At 31.8% G+C, this 23,573-nt stretch overlaps 1 protein-coding gene across 1 annotated transcript; it reads left to right on the top strand.

Annotated features, from left to right (window-relative positions):
• The first annotated feature begins 1,836 nt into the window (after positions 1-1,836).
• LOC119828594 (zinc transporter ZIP1) lies at positions 1,837-21,828 on the top strand. Its single transcript, XM_038350802.1, has 6 exons — positions 1,837-2,283; positions 19,050-19,161; positions 19,447-19,600; positions 19,865-20,034; positions 20,455-20,789; positions 20,981-21,828. Exons 1-6 carry the CDS (start codon positions 1,983-1,985, stop codon positions 21,070-21,072), a joined length of 1,164 nt encoding a protein of 387 aa, XP_038206730.1. The 5' UTR covers positions 1,837-1,982; the 3' UTR covers positions 21,073-21,828.
• The last annotated feature ends 1,745 nt before the right edge of the window (positions 21,829-23,573 follow it).

Raw genomic sequence — 23,573 nt, 5'->3', positions numbered from 1 at the left:
AAGCTACGTAGGTATCTATCCAGCATAGTAACGCTTGGATAGAAGAAATTGAAGATACTAAGATGAAATTATAGATAGAGGTTAAATAAAAAACATGTCAGTTGGCACGCGCAATCCCTACTAATCCCTACTAATATTATAAATGCGAAAGTAACTCTGTCTGTCTGTCTGTCTGTTACGCTTTCACGCCTAAACCACTGATTCGATTTTGATAAAATTTGGTATGAAGATAGAACTGAACTTGGGAAAGGACATAGGATACTTTTTATCGCGAAAAAAGGGTAGAAAGGGTTGAAAGAGGGGATGAAAGTTTGTATGAAAGTTCGTTATTGTCAAACCGATTTTGATGAAACTTGGTATGAAGATGGAGCTAAACGTGGGAAAGAACAAACCATACTTTTTAATGCGAAAAAAATACTCCTTACCATGTAGCGCGATATAAGCGAATTCTACGCGGGCGAAGCCGCGGGCGAAAAGCTAGTATCTATATACTTTATATAATCTGACAACGCTTGCCTAATTATTATTATTATTCTGTACCTAACAAAGTCGAATGATAAAAATCAGCGTAATATCTGTCAAGGTAAATTGAATTATAATGAAAGTAATAACGTCGGTCGTTATAAGTGCATATATCATTAAAAATAATTGATAGTATCGATATTTTATATTTTGTTACATTAATAAAATACCAATGAATCTCGTACAATAATAAAGAAGAAAAAAATTTGTCGAATTTTTACCGATGCGCGCTCTTTTGTGATTTGTAAAACATATAGAGATATTGATTAATTCAGAAAACATAAAGCTTATAACGTTAAATCTTTATTTATAAGGAGCTTTAATGATATAGCAACAACACAAAGAGCATAGTTATACGTAATTTAAAATACAATGTATTGATTGTTATTAGTTACATATTTGATGCGTTTAAATTATCTGTAAACCGGATCAATGCATACGAAATTGAATGTTATCGTTACAAATACGTACTGATCAAAGATATTGGTTCGGCTGCAATTGGTTTAAACTTTAAACTAATTCATAAATACTATTTTTTTTATTTGTAGTTTGCTTGCTATTTTGTTACCATGGGATCCATTTAATTCCATTTCCATAAAGGTTATGTAAAAGGGAAAAAAATTGTTGGATGACATCATACTTTGATTGTAGTTTTTTATTATTTTAAACTAATTATTATTATTGTCTGTCTAAGTAACACATTTACATGCTTTTGACTGAACGATGCTTTAGCCAGTTTCCAAATAACGTGTGTAATAAATTTATGGAACTTTAATTTTTCCCAGGTTTATTTTTAGAACTTATTACGTTTAATACGCTGTGGTAGAGTTTTTGAGCTTTAGTGACAGGCGGCTTGCTTAACGCCTAGACGTACTAAAGCCTAGCGCGACAGTGCGTTCGCGGCCTTAAATAAACAAATAATTTTTACTTTTTATCTCGTCGTAGCCACGTAAAAGAAAAACAAGTAAAGACTAGATACTACTTGGATACTTCAAATATAACGTTTGAAAATATTTGCTCTATGCATAACTATAAAATCGGTTCTATGATAGTTGTTATGTTTTTCGAGTTGAGTATTATGAATACAGATATATCATTATTATGCAGTATAAGGCAATTATTCTTAGTGTATTTAAATACGTATTTTTATTCATCTATCAAAATGATTAAAGGACTCAGTTTTTGTATCATAAATGCCAATAAAATATAATCAACTTTATAACAGCTAATTTAGAAGTCAATTCAGTGAAGTGTTTCAAATGGAGCGTGCTTGAAGGTTGTGCTTGTTTTGCGGTAGAGGAACGAACTGACCGACGCAACGTGCCTCTACTACACTGTATAGTACGGGCGCGTCGCTCTGAGCCGGCGCACGCGCATACTGATATCGAAACCAGTATAAAAGACAACGCACCCTTCAAACATACCACTCTTTCTCTATCCGCACGGCGAAGAGACTAACCATGGAAGATATCCTTATGAAACATGGCCATGGCCACGATCACGATGACAATGATACCCAGGGAGTCATTGTGGCGAAAGGAGTCTCTATGGCGGTTCTTTTTTGTGCCTCTATGATCTGTGGTTGTGCACCCTTATTGATCGCCAAGCGGTTCCACTGGATCACGCCAAATGAGGCGGGGAACCTCAAGTCCTCCAACAGGGTGGTCGCCACCCTCCTTTCCTTTGGAGGCGGTGTGCTTCTGTCAACAACCTTCTTGCACCTTCTCCCTGAAGTCGACCATAACATTGAACATCTCGTAGGTGAGTCGCTTTGAATTATTTATTCATACGAAGTTCTTTATCATCGGCATTGAAATATTTGTCGGTTTTATTCATTTTTCGTGAACGTTTATTAAAATTTATTCGCCGGCTAATGGTACTTATGAATCGTGCCACTGACTTTGTACTTGTGGAAGCATCGTTAAAACAAACATGACGCAAATCTATTTTATTCGAAATGCAGTAATAATTATGTTATATTTTTCTTATATTTATTAATGGAAGTTATAATAAATGCAGTGTTTAACCTTATTGCTTTACATTTGTATTTTTCTTTATTTCAAAAAAACTGTATAACTCTGGTACATATTCAAATAGGATTTAAAAGCAATGGTAACACAATTTATAATATGGTAAATATATCAAATTTATTATGCTTAAATTTTTAAGTTAGCTTGATCGTTAGCTAGAGTATTAAACAACAAAACGTAATTAAACAGTAATTATGAAATTAATATTTAGCAATTACTATTTAAACACTTGACGTCGTGACTGAAACATATTAACTTTAAAAATAGTACAATGTGGAAACATTGTAAAATTATTAGAGGAATTTTTATTAATAACTCCTTTGTCTGTTGCTGCATATTTCGCGTAATCAAACCGGATATCGAGAATATCGGCCTCAAGGTCTATTTGTTTTGGTTGATGCTCATTAAAGTGTACAATCGTCTCTCAGTGAATATTATCTAATAGTTGCGCAAATGGTTGTCCGTCAGTGGGTATGTGTGCCACTGACCACTCACTACAGAGCAAAAATTAAATCAATTCGCGCCGCGTAGGGTCACTGTACCGACAAATAACTATATATAGCTGTGAATCCGAATTATTTGTTTTACGACGACACCGTATTTTTGTAAATTCGCATATTTTTTAGCAATTTGGTAAAATATCTCATGGAATGTTTTCGGGATTATCTCGAAGATTCCGTAACACATTTTCTTGTCTTCTTTAACGATTCTAATGATTCATTTAATTGGATGGCTTATGCCCACATTTTTATTTATTTTCCTTTCATTGAAGTGCTTTTAAACTGGCGTTACAGTTCGTGGCAGTATTTATATATACACGGATAATTTCAATGTTTAGAGTGAATTTTTTTAAAACTACAAACAGTTTATCATTTTATTAAAAGACGTTTATTATTAAAGACAAATAAACCAATAAATATATCAAACTAACAAGTAACAGATAGTTACAAACATACAATTATTTCAGTATCGAAACTTAGTACTTACCAAATGTTTAAGACCTCGAAAAAACTTTGTCAAAATTTGTAGAGGCAATAGTGAATGTATATTTATAGTTGTCAATCTACTAGTATGAATTAAAACATTAATATATTTAGCATTACTTCAAAGATAATCACCTTGGCCAACGAAAAATTATTTAAATATATTTTTATTAAATAGTTATGTGGCATTGGTGAAATATTTATCACGGCGTCTACCTTAGAACAGTTTGTCCATTTTCAGAGTGAATTTAATGCTATGATTTAAATAAATATAATATAAATAGATATAATTTGTAAAATGTATAGAACATTCGATTTGTTCAATTTCCTGTATAGAAAATAGGGAAATGATTTGGAAACGATTTGCTCCTTATCCATAAGAATTAAGAAAAAAGACCGAAAATTAAAAAATAAGAGTTTTTGAATTTTCGGTCCAGTACTAGCTGATATAAGGGCGTTCAAACAAACCAACGAAATTTAAATTAAAGTAAGCACGTGTTACAAGAAAAGTCCGAAAATCTTGTGCTGCATAGAATTAGTTTGTTTAGAATGATCGTGTATTTAAAAAAAAGATTATTATGCAATAACCAACTGTATTTATTGAATATAACGTAGACGTAGATTTTTATTTATAAAATTTGACTTATAATATTTGGTTTCCTTTTAGCATATAAATTAATTATAATTATATGCATATAGTAGTCAATAATATGCCCTTCTCAAATGTCTAGAGAAAATCGTCGTAAATCTCCAAAATCAGGGATATATTGTGTACAACTTTCCCGTCTATTAGCGCGAATCCGTACGTGCCCACTGCACATGCGTCGTGCAATTAGTTACCAATTCAATGAAGGGAAACATCGAACGCTTATAGCATTATAATTATTAGACCTATATTAATTAAAACTGTGCACATCCACGCTTACTACGATATGACATTTCGTTAATTTTTATTTGATTTGGATTTTGAGACAACGATAAAAGTAATTTATAACACAGATCCAAATTGAAACGTTTTTCAAATCATGCTTATGTCCGTGAAAAAATCGGTTTATTTTTCCGCGGTGACATTTTTTATTATTCAGTATTGTATCCACACCCAGTAATCTTCTTACATTTATGTCATCAACTTTCTAAAGTTCTTCATTTACTTATATATGATTATTCATTATGATATAGCAAAAATATATTCGATGACATGAAACATGCAAAAAATTGTTAAGTGAATTTTTTTCCTTCTTTGTCAATACATCATTTAAACTAATATTACAATAGATTACTATAAGTTTAATGTCAGATCCTTCATTATCTATAAGTTTATGTAGACACAGTAAGATAACACTATCAATACCTTTTAATCGGGAATCGTTGAGAAAGTGGGCTTATTAAGCAATCTAAAGAACTAAACGTAAACATTTCAATATAATTTATTGCAATTAGAAATAGTAGTATTTTATTTGTCAATTAAACAAGCGTTATATTTTTTATAGATAAAGCACTTCAACCGCGTATCAGACAATGTAAAAGGCCTGTTTATAAAACCTTGAAAGTTGCAAATAAAGTGCCGTTATCACGAAAATCTTACAAGACCTGTTAAAAGAAAACGCTTGTTCGAAAGGTAATTGAAGTCAGAGTGGTTTCGCCAACAAATTCGCTACTGATTATTATAAATCAAGTCGTCGAGAAACAGAAAAGGCCCGTGGGAATTTACCTGCAGTAGCCACTAATGTTAATTATCAACCCTTATTCGTTGAGTTAAAGTTCATTGTTAAGGTTTCGCTACATAAAACCTTGAAAGAATAGTCCTGTTGGGTGACTGGCCTTAGCCTTTTTAACGATATAGTTATAATACATATTCTGTCATATGGCCGTTGATCATTACATTATATTATGTGAACAAAAGATACCAAGTACTACTTTTATTACATAGCTTTTATGACTAAAATCGTCTTGTTTAAACGAATTTGTGTCATAAGTGACACTTAACTATTTCTATTCTGTGTTAACTATTTCTAAAAAAAAAACAAATTAGACGTATTAGTCTTAGAAGTTGTATTTGTATTATTAAAATATAGTCTGATGAGCCAATTTTTCACAATACCAGTAGGTTATAAAGTATAGTTACATGACTGATATATATTATAATAACGTCATTTACAATATTATTACCGTCTAAAAGTGTAGCGTGACAAATAAACATTGTTTTCCATAATTTTCCACCTTTGGTAATTGACGTTGCTCACAATTGTGTATTGAAATAGTATTATTAATTACAAAAAATTACTTTTTAACAATTTTGAATAAAACTTTTGTTCAGTTAGTTTCTCTCTATTCAAGTATTATACGCACTCAATTATACATTAGATATTTCGATTATAGCTTTCATGCTGACACGTAATTTTATCTGTTATAGGGTAAAATTATGGAAATTCTTTAAAATATCTTAAGCATAACCACTTATTTCAATTGGTCACATCTTACCGCAAAATAAGAAAGCAGATCCGATAGCCATAAACGGTGAAACCAAGGAACATTATTATCAATTTAGCTTTCGTAAGTTACGTTGTTCGCAACGTGTTTTGCGAATGGCTGCTAGCATTTCCCGAAACTCGGGATTTCCGTACAATCGCTTTGAAGGTATAATGTTTAGTCATAATTGCGTAAAGAAACATGTTCTATGTTTCTACATATTCTTTACCGGAAATTGAACGAGCTTTGTTCATGTTAAGCGGACTCGATTACGGTCTTCTAATGCATTCGTGAAAGCATTGTATTATGTTGATCAAAGAGTCCTCTTTGTTTTTTTTAAGCATCCCAACAGCATACCCAACCAACACAATCATTTTGAAGTTACTCTCAAAACGCAGTATAAAGATGAAGTTGTTTATTTCATTATTTAAATAAAGTAAACCCAACAAGGATGGAAAACTATTTAAATATTTATGATACCTGAAAGCCAAGGAAGATTTGTGTTTTAACGTAATAATTCTGTTACAGTAATACACAAACGTTGTACATATCAAAAACATAAATAATAATGCAATATAATACTTACTATGCATATTATATATTGATGGAGTTTTGGCGTTTCATTAATGGGTTGTGCTTTTTAGTAGATATAAATTGATGTAAAACCCTATATTTATATCATTAACTTTTAATTTAAACCAAATAGTTTTTATGCTAAATATTTAACAACGTATCTTTTTCGAAAAAAAGCTTTATTGAACATGAAAATAGGCATAGATTTTTCTTAGATTTTGTAGAGAAAGAGAAACTTCGATTTTATTAGATATAGTTAGTATAGTATTATATTTCATAATTTGTTTTGACATAATTAACGTATTTCTTGAAAATGAGAAGAGGTCATGCATTAAATTGATCGTAGTCACTTTTAATTAGACGATTGATTTAGACGTGTAAAGCAAATGTGCTTAAGACAATAATATCATTGGCGAATAAACCATTTGAGGTGAAATCATTATTACGTACTTAGTAAAAATTATGGCCCCTGTGTATTTTCCGTTCCGACTGTTCATTTTGTTAAAGGTGTAGATTACACAATCTTTATGGATAACGAGATAAATTTATTTCTACGCCGTTTATCTTAACGGTGCGATAAACGTGCATATTTTGATATTTACGTAATATCCTTCGTTACGTTACGGTCGTTATAATAATAATGCTAATTTGAAATTCATATAAATAGCTATGTTTGCTGTACATCATTAAAACGATTTTAATTAATCATATTCCACAGGTTATAGTGGTATTGATAGGTTTCAAAAATTGAAAATGGACAATGAAAAGGTACATGAGAAAAACGACAAATAAAGGAATAACAGAAAATTATCACGTGATAAGAATAATTGGCGAAATTTCAGATGCTCAATACAGATACTAGGTAATCTACGTTCTACAAGTCATGAAGGTAGCAATTCTTTATTTACCTTAGTCATATACAATTACATTGATATTAAACTCAATTGATTTAACATAATTAAGACTTGAATTTGCAAACGTATCCGTAGTTAAAGACCAAAAAATATAAATTCGATTTGTGAACCTCTGTCCGTTTTAATGGAATCGGATAATAATCACTGTTTACGATTCATCGTTCTATTCGTACTATTTTGTATCAATTGTTAATGCAGGCATGTTAGTTGTTACATTCCATTTATTTATACTTCCAATGGCTTACTTTACACATTGGCAATGAAATCACGTCCATCAACCATAAAACATGTCACACGTGTTAAATATTGGGACGTTTAACGGATCTACACTTTCTTGACTCTCAAGGTATGTGTTCAAGCTATAATTTATTATGTCATCACATTTTAGGTTTTTTTCAAACATAACGTTTTATGACATATAAACTATCTACTTCAATTTCATTCCAAATCACCAAACATGAAAAAGCGTTGCTTATTGTATTTATTAGTATATATAGTTTTTATATTTGATAAGTGATAGTTAAATCTGCTTTTGGACGAAATAATGTTTCTCTTTATGCTGTCGTTCAGTCCGGCCTCGCACACCGGTGATAACTTATTTATCTCTGAAAAAATAAACTGACATCTACAATTATCTCGTAATACATATAGTAAATTTATCAAGAGAAAATATATTGCGTAGAAACAGGTTATATTTCCTTGTTTTACAAGTCTTGTTCGGTTTGAGAATTGAGATGATTATGGAAGGCAGATCTCAAATTAATCATTTAGATGCTTAGTAGACGAGGCTTGGTTGTTAGTACGCTATGTAACCAAATGAACTCTTAGTCTCTTCGATTATGTAACTTAAGAACTGAACAGGTGTACAGAGTGCACCACATCGTAGTGGCAACTGAGATGCAACTTACAAGTTTCAATCTACTTAAATGGTAAAGCATTTTATTTCCATGTGAATTTTCATTTAGCACTGAAAGGAAAGCCGACGGCGGAAAACTAGTATAAAATATAACCATTAGTCAAACCTCCTTAAGTAAATATGGATCGTCTACTATTATATCTCTACTAATATGTGTACTATTAGGCAATAATGGCTTTTGGAAACTTTACGCTTTAAGTATAAGAAAATTACAAGCATAATGCAACAACACATTACCCATAATAGATAGTTAAAATTTATCCTTGTATTTTGTGTGTATTTTGTAAGATTATTATGTGTGAAGTGCATTCATAGTGTTATTTATGTCATACGCATCAGTGATTCTTGGAACAAAGGTGTTGCCATAAACTTTCATTCTATTGTGACTTAGCATTAATTACTAATTATTACTGAGACTATGACAAAGACAAGGATAGACTTCAAGGTTTTGAATTTAGAATTTCCTCCGGTTCTCATTTTATTTAATCTACATTCTCAAGATGGAGATTCTTAGATTTTTTTATGTCACAGAAAAGCTGTTATTCGCATTCAATATTAAACTTCTTTTACGTTAAATTTATTTCGGAACGCACAGTTATTAACTTGAAAAGAAAAACAAAGAGAAATCAATGAATCAAGGTTGTCATGTCGACATATAAAAATATCTAAATAGAAACTGAAACATTTTTTTTGCTTAAGATGTCGACAATTAAATTACAAAATAGATAGGCACAAGACTGATAAAAGTTATAAAATGAGTTCACGACCCAAATTGTAGGGAATATTGTGTTTTCATAGCCAAGTTGTTTGGATTTTAAATGTTGTACGTGTCGATGGATGTAGGTTAAATGCAAAATTAAGTGGGTTATGACTATTATGTCACTATATTAAATTAATTTCCTGTTTTTAATTTTTTTTAATAAAAAATTCTTTATTATTAAGCAACAGTGAGCATAATTCGTTTTGTTAGAATTACACAGGTCTCTGAGGAAGGTTTTTAACATTATTTTCCTCGAAAAAATAATAATCTTAGTAGGTATATAAATAAAGTCATTTAAATATAAGTAGCTTGTAATGATAAAATTACGGCTTTATGCAACAAATATAATTTTTTTACAATTTTTGTTTGTCTGTCTGTCTGTTCCGGCTAATTATTGGAACGGCTATGCTGATTTTGACGGGACCTTCACTCTCAGATAGTTGATATAATGAGATATAACGTATGCTGCTAACAATACTTCTGCGGGAACATTGGGATTTAATGGAAAAGTCCACGTATGCCGGTGAAACCGCGGCGCAGTTAGTATAAAATATTATTTTTTATGCAAAAGAGAAATATGTTATATTATGCCACAGAATAATAAGTACAAGTAGTTTGCTTTTAGATAAACTGTTCCTTTTACCTATCTTTATGAAATATTAAGTATTTACAATATGTTTTGGTTTATATGTTATAAATAGCTTAATTGTAAATATTAAATAATTTTAAACGTTGGCGTTAACTAATAAGAGTTTCTACCATTCGTAATATCTTAACTGATAAATGAACGTCACTTAATATCATTGAGGTTAATAATTAGATTAATTAGATTGGTATCGGTTTAAATTGCATAACTTCACTGAACGTTCAAAAGATAATACGAAACGTATTGTGTTAAAGACGCCAAAATAGTGGCGCAAATAAATAATGGATGAGACGGTCTAGCTAGCGTGTGTCTGACATTTTAAAAGATGAATGACATCTTTTTTTGCACCTCGACTGCGCATACGTAATAAGTTAAATAGAACAATGCGAGTCTGTTGGATAACAAAAGAATAAACCGCCGTTGCAGAAATAGGCTCGATTTGATTTTCGAAACTGCTAAGTACATACTGCCTAGTCCTACTATCCTACTAATATTATAAATGCGAAAGTTTGTAAGGATGTGTGTGTGTTTGTTGCTCTTTCACGCAAAAACTACTGAATCGATTGCAATGAAATTTGGTACGTAGACATCTGGACAACTGGAATAACATATAGGCAACTTTTTATGTCGATATTCCTACGGGATACGGATTTACGCGGGTGAAACCGCGGGGTGCAGCTAGTATATTATAATGTTATCTGTGATACAACGAAAGTTCAGGAAGCACAAGCTTATATTATATAAACTCAATAACATTGATGGTTTTGATATTATTGTTACATCTGGTGTATTTATAAGTACTGAAGTTCGGATAAAGTACAATAATATATTTATTATGATTTTATTACAATTATTATAATTTTGCTGGTGAGCAAAGTACGTATCACTTTAATCTATAATAATATTATAAAGCTGAAGAGCTAGTTTGTTTGTATTTTTTTTGTTTGAACGTAATAATCTCAGGTCCGATTTGAAAAATTCATTCAGTGTTAGGTAGCCCATTTATTGAGGAAGGCTTTGTCTAAAAACCAATATTGTAGGTATATTATTTAAATTATAGTATAACAGGCGGATAGTAAAATATTTATACTTAGTCTTAACCTAAATGCGTTAAATATTTAAAATTTACATGATACGTTATTGAGACTCAATAAAAACTGTGAAGATAAAAAAACTAATTCAATAACTTAATATAGTCGTTAATATCGAATTATGATTTAAATTTCGAATTTTTTTAATTTAATTTGTACGATTTTTATACCTATTGATTATATTTTCAAATGAATTATTAAATAAGTGACTAAATTATTTTATTGACACACGTAATTGCAAATTTTTAAAATAAATATACAACACTAGCTGCGCCCCGCGGTTTCACCCGCGTTATTCTGTATCCCGTAGGAATACCGGGATAAAAAGTTGTCTATGTGTTATTGCAGTTGTCCAGCTATCTACGTAACAAATTTCATTGCAATCGGTTCAGCAGTTTTTGCGTGAAAGAGCAACATACATCCTTACAAACCTACGCATTTATAACATTAGTAGGAAGAATTTTCATATGAGATAAAAAGCCTTTTTAATTTATAGGTATGTATATAGACGAACGCGAGAAAATACTTGCAAGATTGATAAATTTAAACCTCTGTTTGTGCATTTTGAACTCTAGGTGATAGGTAATTGCGATGAAAATTGAAAATGTTATTAAATAAGCTTGCGATATATAAGCGTCGAATATGTACCTAAGTATTAAGCTATATCTCATTAAGTCGAGCACAAACAAGTGACTTATATAAGACTTCTGAGAACTAAATGCGGATGGTGATCGATGAAACAAAACCTACGTTAGATAATGGCACAAAACTGACCTCGACTGTCCTGGTTCCGTTACCATTTAATAATGGGTTTTTATGATGATGTAGAAGTTTTGTTTATTAATATATTTATCAGGGACTAAAACTGTTTCCGATAAATAATTAGAAAGAAATAGTGGATAATAATTAATTAAAAATATACAAACTTATTTCTAGTTGATCAAATTTTATAAAAGTCTGTTTTTATGATCAAATTTAATTTGTTTACCCCTGAGTGAGACGACGCCTACTGCATACTATTTCGTGTCTCGCCGCCGTGTACATTTTACATTTTCATTTTTCAATTACAAATATATGATTACCTATTTATATAGCGATAATTAAATTCATTCTGTTTATACCAAAACGCGTTTATAAAATATTCGATTTGAACTATTTATATCTGGTATGTACTCTGTACCGATGGACCTGTGAGCATCTTAGTTCTTTCTAGAAGAAAAATTTGCTATGGAAATTTTTAACGTCTTCCCTCCAACCATATTCAATTCACGAAGCCAAAGTCGCGGGCGGATTCAATCAAGCTTTCATTATTTAAATTGCGTGTTTGTAATTTGAGCTACTACTTTAATTGTAGATATATTTGATATCAGATATCTTACTCTAGGCCAGTTGGTCCATGTCTGGAGTGAGTCATGCATGCTCTAACGTAATAACTGATGATACAATAACTTAATAATTATTGTAATTAATCTTACATTACATTATCTTGCGAACCTTTTATGACCATCATTTTCTTTATTCTCTGCCCCATTTAATGTAGGAACCTATAGGTACATTACGAGCCAAATATTGTTCATTTAAATAATATTATTTATAATTCATTACGAGTATAGATACAATCAATCAATTAAATTCAATTAAAAAATAATTTATAAGCTATTTTGCAAATAGTTGTAGACCGCATCATTTACATTAAAATCATAAATTAACGGGAAATCTAAAGGCAACATAATCACAAATAATAACAAGGAAAAGCAAATAATTAATGACAAAGCATCGAAATTGTGTTGTAACGTTGGTATGGATGGGAAAACACGCAATTTGCATGGTTCCACGCTGCCCCAGACGAATGCTAATGCAGGAGATCCAGTACAACTTAAATCTACCGTATTTAGACACGATGAATATTTACGCTGTGTTGTGTTTGGTTTTGTCATGTTGCATATTGCATAATAGTTTAGAAGAGTTTGCAGGAAAAGCGTGGTTTTAATTCAAAGGGATATATAGATTTAAACATTATCAGGAATTAGAAATATATAGAATTAATCATTATGAGCAGTTGGTTTTATATTTACGATATTAAGGTCACCTGTAAGTCAGTAATATAATTCTTAGTTACATAGCATTCAAATGCTTTATAAATTGGAAGTTATTTGCAGAAAAAATATGTCTCTGGTCATATGAAACCGAAAGAGTAGAAGAAATTGGATGACTGAGGCGGATCACGGCTGGCCGAGAGGCTAGGCTACGGTTTGGCAAAAAGACGCGGATTCGAATCCTCGTGATAAATTTTCGTCTATTCTTAAAAAAAATCTGAAGTTCATAATATATTAAGATGTTTTTACAAAATCGGTCCATTAAATAGGATAGGATTATATATCGAAAATCATGAATTCTACTAATCTCATTTGCCCAGAAAGAACACACCATAAAAACAAGCACGTAAAATAAACATAAACAAACACACTTTGTTCTTAAAAATCCCTTAAACATGGTAGTGTGCGTGTAATATTAATATTAGGCTTTACATTATATACATTCTTTACAGTACAGTTATTAATAAATCATGTATCACATTGCGTATGCATTATTATTAGGCATATACTTATACTTAACAAGTACCAAGGTCGCTATTTTAAGTTATTGAGTGTTTCGTAATGCATGCCGCGACGTCTTTATGCGGTACTTTCTGTAATCGCCACGTCTGTGTTATTGTGTGACATGGAACTTTAAATTTTACACTTCGGAAATACAGTGTAGATTGGCATAAGTCAATTTTGACTAGAATAGGGAACGCATGGGGCCGATGACAGCTGGTATGGAATGCAGCCAGGATAATGAGGATATCTTTTAGACTTTGAGTTACGACAAGTTTTCATTTCGTTGGTTATATGGAGCAATACATATATTTAATGCACATTGTACATTTTTAACATTTACTTAGTTAATTTTAACATTTAATTAGTTTTATGTTGATATAATTCTAACCTAACCTAACCTAACTATTAATAAATATTTCATATTTGTAACAGATTATTGAAATAAAATATGTATGATTGATGAAGTTGTAGTTAAAACATTCGTGATTGATTTTTTACGCTAAATAGCATTTCTTGGGCAAGTCTGCCAAAAAAAAATTGAACAATTCCCAAGTTGTTTAAATGCCATTGAAAGTTCATACATTTGTAGGTAAATAACGTAATATAACCTACTGAAATGTTTTTTTTTCTCACTTTACGTCATCATATGTTTAAATAAAAATTAATGCATGAGAAGCTACTTTTGAGAGAGTATCTATTAGTTATATATATTTATATATATGTGTGTGTACCAATTTATATACGAGGATATCTAGCATACATGATATAATAAATATTTAAAGATATGTGCATATTTTGCCATTTTATTTCCACAAAAATCAAAACGATGGCGAATTTATGAATGAATATTAGTGGTTACACTTGAATATTAAAAATTGACGTCATTTAGATATAAACACAATGCATTGGATTGAATCAGTACGACCTCAGAATACTTATTTATTTTTTGACGTCACTTCGGATTGAAGAATTCTCGTACTCGCTGTGAAAAAGGAGAGTACCTTGATCGATTTGTTGGTCCGAAATTTCGTCACCTTAGAGCCGTCGTTTTTCTTATAGATTTATTTTGTTTAAAGGATATTCACCCGACGATATTCTCATATCGAAGACTCTGATTATATATAGAATGTATAAATAGCACAATTATTTGGTTTTTATTTAACAGAACAATTTAAACTTTGATATAAATAATCGTACCTTCGGATTTTGAGAAATTGATTATTTCTGTTAAATAAAAATGTTAAAACGAACCCATGGCAATGTTATCATAACATAACCGCGCTTAACCAAACTAATTGAAGCATTCTTAAATCTCTACTAATATAGTTGCGTGACGAATATATTTTCTAGCCTTAAATAAACTTTGCACAATCTGTTTAAATGTGCTATTAACATGCCTACAACCGACTTAAACTATTGTTATGGGTACAAAAACGAGCGGATGTAAGCTAATGAATGTAAAACGAGGGGTCATTAATTCAATGTCTTGGTAAAAAACCTAAAAAGATGTTTACAAACATTATGCATTAATTATGAGCTACACTACTGCTTAGATTAAATGTACCTAGTTATATAATTGTCTTATAGCTCATAACACTTTATATGTGAAAGTTTACGTTTGTTGCTTCATCACGTACAAAAGAGGAATTTGCTTGTTATAACAAAGAAAAAAATCTTATACATACATCATACAGTATGAATGATCTGAATAAGAAATTTATCATAAAACTTTTGCAGATTCTATTGAAATGTTTATGTGCCTGCTGTAATGCAATATACCCTTTAACGTATTTTACAGATCATTAAAAAAAAACAATAATTTACCAGCGACAAAATTACAATTTTATAGTTCATGAAAGTTTCTACATTACAACATATGATGAACGAAAGACCATCTACTATTCTATGAATGTGAATAAAACCACAAATTTATATAATGGGCAGGCACCTCCCGGCTGTGCAAACACTAGCATACCATACCAAATAGATTAAATAAATTTACATATTCAGTGCGCGTTTCGACGTATTGTTTAGATTGATGCAAATATAATTGCTAATGTGTATCAGACAATGCTATTTGTTTGGTGGTTTTATATATTTAAGTGTCTTTCACAATTGTGTATTGTTTTATACATACCTGCTTACATAAAATTTAAATTAGAATGACTTGAATAGGGAGGTTCATTTTTACTTATTATTTTTGAAAATTCCACTCTTTTAACACGCTTTCATTAGCTTCACCTGTATGTTTGTATGTAAACGATTTTGACTTATTAAAAACGGACGGATTAAGAAAAAACGTATACTCTTATCAAAAATCGTTGACAATGCAATAATTTATTAATAATTTCATTAGTTTATCTTATTGTCCTGATCGCATAGTTGAAATTATACTAAATTTTTTATTAATTAGTTATTTAGGTATGTCTAGTCTGTGAAATGGCATGTTTTTTTTTTTTTTTTTTTTTAATGTTACAGTCGGCAATGGAGCTGGTGGGACGCCTGATGGTAAGCGCTACCACCGCCCATGAACATTTGAAGAGGCATAAGGTCCATTGCAGACCTTACGCCTCTACAAATGGATTGCCGACTTTTTGGGAAGGGATTAAGAAAGGATTGGAGATAGGAATAAAGGAAAGGACTAGGAAGGGTAAGGAAAAGGATATGGGCCTCCGGCTCCCCCACTCACCGAACGAAACACAGCAGAATGCTATTTCACGCCGGTCTTCTGTGGGGGTATGGTACTTCCCCGGTGCGAGCTGGCCCAATTCATGCCGAAGCGTGCTCGACTACCACATACAAATGTGCATGTGCATATGCATGTGAGACAATTTAGTTGATTCAATCATTAAAGGGCGTTTTCTTAGTTTTTATTATTTCAGTAGCTTTTTGTGGAACTTTTTGACGAGTGTTGTGATTACGACTTTAATATTAAATCAAGAAATTCAGCTCATAACGCAGCTCAGCTAATATTTCACGTAAAAACTCATTCAGGATTAACTGGAGAGTATACAATATTCATCCCATACAGCTCTTTAGGTTCGTAACAGCTCAGAAACTTATGTAGGATTTTGCTTTTAAATATAAAGAGGGACTTTTCTTTCATATTAATAAATTTTTATGTGAAAGGCAGCATAATAAATATCATCATTCAGGTAGTCTTTAAGGAACACCGACGTCGTAGTTGTCGCCAAATACTCGTAATTTGTTTTATCAATAACTGATTATAACTGACTTATATGAATGCATTGTTATGCGTTTAAGATTGAAGTGTACATTTTTAACCACACACTTATATGTCACACCACACGTCTAAATGTAACACTTTGTGTGGGTAATTGTGTGACACACACATGTGTGTGAACATTACTCGATTTACATACTACTTTCCAAATATACATAAGTAGGGTTATTCCCAATGAGTCATCATGAGTACATTGCATGTAACTGGGGTGCGGCACGTGTTACACAGCTTATATATTGCCATAAATACCTTATAGAATAGCTTGTTCAATTCTCACACTGTTGCTTTCACAAGATATAATCTAAAGCGATAGTTGTGACAATGTCGCCTCTATATTGTTTGTTTTTTACGGTTGGGAAAACCAGCCATTTCTATATAGTAAATAATTTACTGAATTATGATGAATCATTGAATAAATACGTTTTACCTGCATTAAATAGTACTATATTCATAGCACTGTTTCTTTAACTAATAATCACCGTGATGTTTGCCACGTTTTCACGTTTCAGCCATTTTAGTTTCACCCTTTTAATGGTATGATGCTTCACGGACTACACCTGAAAAATTATATAATAATTGCAGTGTGTGTAGAAGTCTGAGACTTCAATAAAAGGGAAGAGGTTATGAATTCGATTAGATTTTATGTGTTTGTTATCTTGAAACTTTTAATTGGGTGAACCGATTTTTATGATACTTTTTTACGTAATCCTACCTTCCATGTGGTTCCATTTTAATTTGGTTAAGTTCTGACAATTTGTAGGTTAGTTAGTTTTTTTTAAATAAAATTGGAATACCTATTTACTAACTCCATAATAAATAAATAAAACGTTACTTAATTTAATTGGATTTTTTAAAATCTGCTTTTGCCTTTTACAGAAGCGAGTTTTAAAATTCCAATAATATTAATTCAGTCCGTATAATCTCCCTAGGATCGATCGATCATTTCGATAAACCTGCGAGAAATTCACAGTTCTTAGATTCCAAGTAAATGAAGCGCCAATTTACATTCTTATTTCAACACCTGCATCGCAGGTAGTGCAATGTGCCCGCATTTAAACAATACGTACTTACCTATTATGCTTTATATAATCATTTTCATCAAAGAATCATCGATGTTCCTGGGAGGGAAAGTACCACTGAAATTCTGAAAAACCCGGGGAGTTAGCTAACAAAACCAGAAATAGATACAGTCGAATAAAAATTTTCCCTTGTTTTCGGGATGTCGCTTAAAAACATTCACAATTTCAAGAGAAACCACGGGATCAAGCTAGTGTGTTATATATTAAGCAATAACATTTTAATGCAATCTATTGTTATGTGGTAAATAAGTCAACTGGCGCATAAAATTGAGTGTAGATCTTACGGTCGCACGATCGTCTGAAATAATATAATCTGTACATATATTTTACGATAGTAATAAAAAATAAATATTCTAAATTTGACAATCACGAAATGATTTTAAAGCGTTGTAAATAAGGGTACTGAATAAGGAGAATAATCATTAAAACATAAATGGAAGGTCAATGTCTTCCATTAAAAATATAACCACACTTAATTGTCTCAATAAAAATATTGCAAGAATTTACAGTGCCTTGATATCGCACTTTCTAACTTATCGATCAAAGAATAGATTCTCAATTCCTTTGTTCCCAAATCTCTTCGATTTCTAAAATCTTACAAATTGAGAGTGGATTACTGAAATAAATATTTAAACGAGGTCCATTTAAAAACTTTCTTCAGAAATCGTAATAAAATAAAATTATTGGATATGGTCATAAACGTAAAGGCGCCAGACAGTAATTTTTGATACTCTTATACGATATCTAGTTCTTTACGATGACATATAAATTAAACAATTCTATAGTCAGTATATATCATTGTGTAATTAAAAACTAAGCATATAATATTATAAATGTGAAAATTTGTTTGTTGGGATGTTTGTCCGTCAATCACGCTGAAACTACTAACGGATTTTTATGAAATTTGGTATACAGACAGGGTACTTGATGACACCTGACTTGGGTGATAGGATAAATTTTATCCCAATTAAATGCTCGATATCTGGGCGGAGCCGGGACGAGCGTCTTGTTATTAAAATTCGGTTATAGGTAAAACGGAATGCCTTTATTCAGTATAAACTTGGTTATCTTGTATTAAAATATTATTTGATAAAAGTACCTTCCCACGTACCACTATGATGCATAATATACACCCATATTAAAGACTCTTGACTACCAGTCAACTGTCAAGGTCAACAGTTTTTTTATTATTTTATAAAAATATTATTTTTGTTAATTTTAGAACGTGGAACGATGCGGGAGTTTGACTTCTCCCTTTCCTCTTTCCTGATGTGTTGCGGTTTCTTCATCATGTACCTAGTGGAGGAGTTGGTCCACATGTATATCCATCACAGGTAAAGTATTTTCATCTGTTCTTTAGTACATTTTGTGTTGTTATATACAACTTATTACATAAATGCTTAAGCAAAAAAAAAACACAACGTTGTAACACGTTGTAGTTTAAAAAATGATTGGAAAAAGAAATATTGCGAGATATTCTTTGTCTTTTTAAAATATTTAAAATATGTGTATAGAGTCACTCTCAGAAAAACAACATAGGACAAAACAGACTTTGAGTTAATTGAAAAATTATCCAGTTTAAAAAATATTGCTCCATATTCTTATTTTCTTGTGTTTAGGGAAAAGAAGAATGGATCAAAAGCACCGCTAGTTCGAAATTTAAGTGTGAGAAAAAGCCGCAACAATATTGAAGACAATAAGGAGCAAGGAGTACAAAGCGTCACAAATTCTACAGCAAACCTGACCGACCCACCGTCTATTAAGGCAACTAAGGTAAATTAAAATAAAAGAATCCTTCGTTGTCAACTGACATTTGCGACTTATATGACGCGCGGGCAGCCCCGATGACGTATTAATAACATTTTAAGTCAAACCCGATGAAATAAACAATTTTTGGTTTTTTCTTCTATCCCAAGATTATATTTATAGCAATAATAAAAATACACAAATTGATGTGATTATTTTTCACAGAAAAAGCATTAAGATTAAAGCCACGTACGAGCGACACTTATTTGATATGTAAATCTTTGTTTTCAGGACATTGAAGTAAATCATAACCATTCACATGGCCATAGTCATATGCCGATCAACGGCGCTGATAATGTCACATCTGCCTTACGTGGACTTCTGATCGTGCTCGCTCTATCCATTCATGAGCTTTTCGAAGGACTCGCAGTAGGCTTGGAATCTTGTACTTCTAGCGTGTGGTAAGGTTATTTTTAATTATATCGCCATCTATATTTACAGACAATGAAACAATTATTTTTTTATATACTGCCATCTAGTATGTAGTAGATTAACTTATAGAACATTCAACCGCGCGAGGTTTTAAATTGAAAACAGTCTATGCTAAAAAACTTTTTCGATAAGAAAGTTACTCAAAGAGGAACAGTGCACAGATAAATATCTGATAAACATATTTTAAGGAAATTTTTCACATATAGACTCTACATTCTCTTCAACTACTTCCATGTATAAAAGTCTGCCATTGTTCTTTGTGAACCGTCATATACTTATTTCTGAACAGATTTATTCGAAACCTTTACCTTTGGGTCTTTATTTAGTTCTTAGTATGCAACTTTTTATTAAGCATAATAATTGATATATGAACTATCAACTCCTTTCAGGTATATGCTGGGTGCTATATCTGCGCATAAGTTAGTCATTGCTTTCTGTATCGGCGTGGAGCTTATTGCAACCCGGACCAAAACCTATCTATCAATTATCTACATAACTACCTTCGCTATCGTATCTCCTCTCGGTATTGGAATCGGGATATTGTTGGTTGGAGGCGAAGGCGCTACTGCAGCGGGGGCATATTCTGTGGTCTTGCAGGGGTTGGCATCTGGAACACTCCTGTATGTCATATTCTTTGAAATCTGGAAGAGTGATAGATCTGGTATCTTGCAGTATCTGGCTGCGCTCGTTGGCTTTGGCCTTATGTTTGGATTACAGTTATTAAGTAAGTAAAATCTATAATACCTAATGATAACCTACCTATCTCATAAGCAGCTAGATTTTAATATTATAAAATGTAGCGAACCCCTTATTATATTCTTGACTTGCAATATTTCTAACGATTTCATCGGATGTTTTATGAAAACCCTTATTTTGGTCAATGTTTAATAATAATAATATAATTTTTATTTTCAGCGGGCCACTCACACAGTCACTCCCATGGTCACTCGCACGGCGCTTCCAATGATCAAAGCGTTGTTCATGATCATGGTCACTCACACGACTAGAGCTTAGAGTAGGTAGCCACACTATTTTGGAGATATTTTGCTCCAATGTTGCCATGTATAAATTGTATAGACATAGAACAATGCAACATTGATATTCGGTGACTAGGTAGATAATTTTGTAAACCTAGAACAGGTATATTTGTAAAATAAAACGTTTGTTTAAAACAAATAATATTGTAATACCTATACTTTAGCAAAAATGTTGTCACTGTAATTATTTATGATCAATTTATATCATTTGCGCTTTATGGCTGTTAAAAGTTTTTATTAACTTGTAAATCGTACAGTTTTTTATTTATTTAATTTTTAATTGACTTGGCGACTCGGGTAGCAATGCAGGAAAAAGCAATGTGTTGTTAATCATTTTTGCATGTTTTTACCCCTAGGTATTCGAGAAGGCTGTCTAGTCAATAAAATAGTTTGTAGTTAAATTATGCAACTAGGTACAAATAGACAATAACTTTTTATACCTATTTTTACTCATTATATTTTATAGACATTATATTTTCGTTTCATATAAAATTTAAAAGGAAAGTATTATATACCCAAGTGTAATGACTAATGAAGTTAATTTCAGAGAATAAAAAGATTGAATATGTATAATATAGTAGGTACTATATAACGACAATGGCTAGTTTTTGCGTGCTAATGTCATTTTAATTAATGTGCATTACCTACTGTCCAAAGCAGTGGTGGCTCAGTGGTGAGAACCTCGGACTTCAAAATCGATAAGTCGGGGTTCGAGACCGGGCGAGCGTGCAGGAAATAAATAGATTTTTCAAATTTATCTGCGCATGGGGATAACATCACCACTGCTTAAAACGGTGAAGGAAAACATCGTGAGGAAACCGGCATGTCCAAGAATCAAAAGTTCGACGACATGTGACATCTGCCAACCCGCACTTGGCCAGCGTGGTAGATTATGGCCTGAACCCTCATAGGAGGCCTGTGTCCCAACAGTGGGAACATATGTGGGCTGTTGATGATGACCTACTGTCCGCAATAACCCAATGGCAACTTCACTATTAGGCAAAATTCCTTACACCTGAAGAATATTGACTTGAAAAAGGCAACTAAAATGAGAATTCCAATTGGAAACGCTAGTAAAATAATTTTATACTTTAATGATTTTTACTTTTTTAGATACTATTTGATTTACGGTCACCAACAATATATGCTATTTTAATAATAAGGACTGTCTTCACGTGATATAGTTCTAAGTACTTAGGATAAGGTTAATTTGTAAGAAATAAAATGTTTGTCACAAAAACCACTGTCGTTTTTTTAATTGTTTTGGACTAGCTAGCAGTTACTCCAGGAAGAAAAAATATACCTAACGTACGGTACTCGGTAGAGATGGTAAAATTCCAATAGTAAAATCCCTACTATAAATGCGAAAGCAACTCCGTCTGTTTTTCCGTTTATCTGCCTATCTGTCTCTTATAGATGGTATAAAATCTTAACTATGCATTAAATAACTAGCTGCGCCCCGCGGTTTCATCCGCGCAAGTCCGTATCCCGTAGGAATAACGGGATAAAAAGTTGCCTATATGTTATTCCATTTGTCTAGCTGTCTACGTACCAAATTTCATTGCAATCGGTTCAGTAGTTTTTGCGTGAAAGAGCAACAAATGCACACACATCCTTACAAACTTTCGCATTTATAATATTAGTAGGATATTATTCACATCATCACTGTTTGAAACGGAGGAAGATATAAGGTTAGTAAACCGATCCGCACGAGCACCGTGCCACCCGCACTTGACAAGTGCTGTGGATTATAGCCTGAACCCTCATACAGTGCCCGCGTTCCTGCAGTAGAAACACAAATTGCTTAAATTAACTGTTGTAACGAGAAACAATATCAAACATCCATAAATCAATCCATTCATCATCATTCTTTCCATAACCGATATATGGAATTCGTCACATCCCAAACAGAATAGGTAAATAAAAAACCTACAATCTGTATAGCAAATTGATTAAACATAGATTTAGGTAGGTACTATATCTATGAGATGAAGTCGCTTCTCCGTAATCGCACTCATACAACGCCAAACGTCTCTAAACGAGGCTTAAACATGATACAATATCTATGTACCAAAGGCTTATCTTGAATCACCGTCTGGTAAGTGGGTAGGTCGGTTTATGTAGAAATGTTTAACCCAGTAAAAATGATTGACGAAATTGTCGCATAATTCTGCGACGGGGGACGTCATGTATAGTATTTTAAACCACTATTACATTCTAAACTGAGTTTTTGTCAATTTAATTTTTAGGAAAGGGTATTAATTATAGGTAAATCGTTAATATTGCCAAAAAGTGTTTCTGAGACATTTTCTACTGTTGTATTTTGTTAAGGATATATATAGTATATAGTTATGATAGTTACATAATAATGTAAAAAAAACTAACTTATTTACCTAACTACTAACTACTGCTAAGGTGAATATCTATTTTCATTTTATATCGTTTTCTGAACCGGCTTTGTTGGATAATCT

Source organism: Zerene cesonia, chromosome 8, assembly GCF_012273895.1.
Source record: "Zerene cesonia ecotype Mississippi chromosome 8, Zerene_cesonia_1.1, whole genome shotgun sequence".
Taxonomy (NCBI): domain Eukaryota; kingdom Metazoa; phylum Arthropoda; class Insecta; order Lepidoptera; family Pieridae; genus Zerene; species Zerene cesonia.
The sequence above is the reverse complement of the archived record's forward strand: the minus strand, read 5'-3'. Positions and strand labels throughout refer to the sequence as shown.

Excerpts from the sequence above, each read along its gene's own strand:
- LOC119828594 (XM_038350802.1), top strand. The coding sequence starts at position 1,983 with ATGGAAGATATCCTTATGAAACATGGCCATGGCCACGATCACGATGAC. Across the intron at positions 2,284-19,049 it reads TAACATTGAACATCTCGTAG|AACGTGGAACGATGCGGGAG; the intron begins GTGAGTCGCTTT and ends TGTTAATTTTAG. Across the intron at positions 19,162-19,446 it reads CACATGTATATCCATCACAG|GGAAAAGAAGAATGGATCAA; the intron begins GTAAAGTATTTT and ends TCTTGTGTTTAG.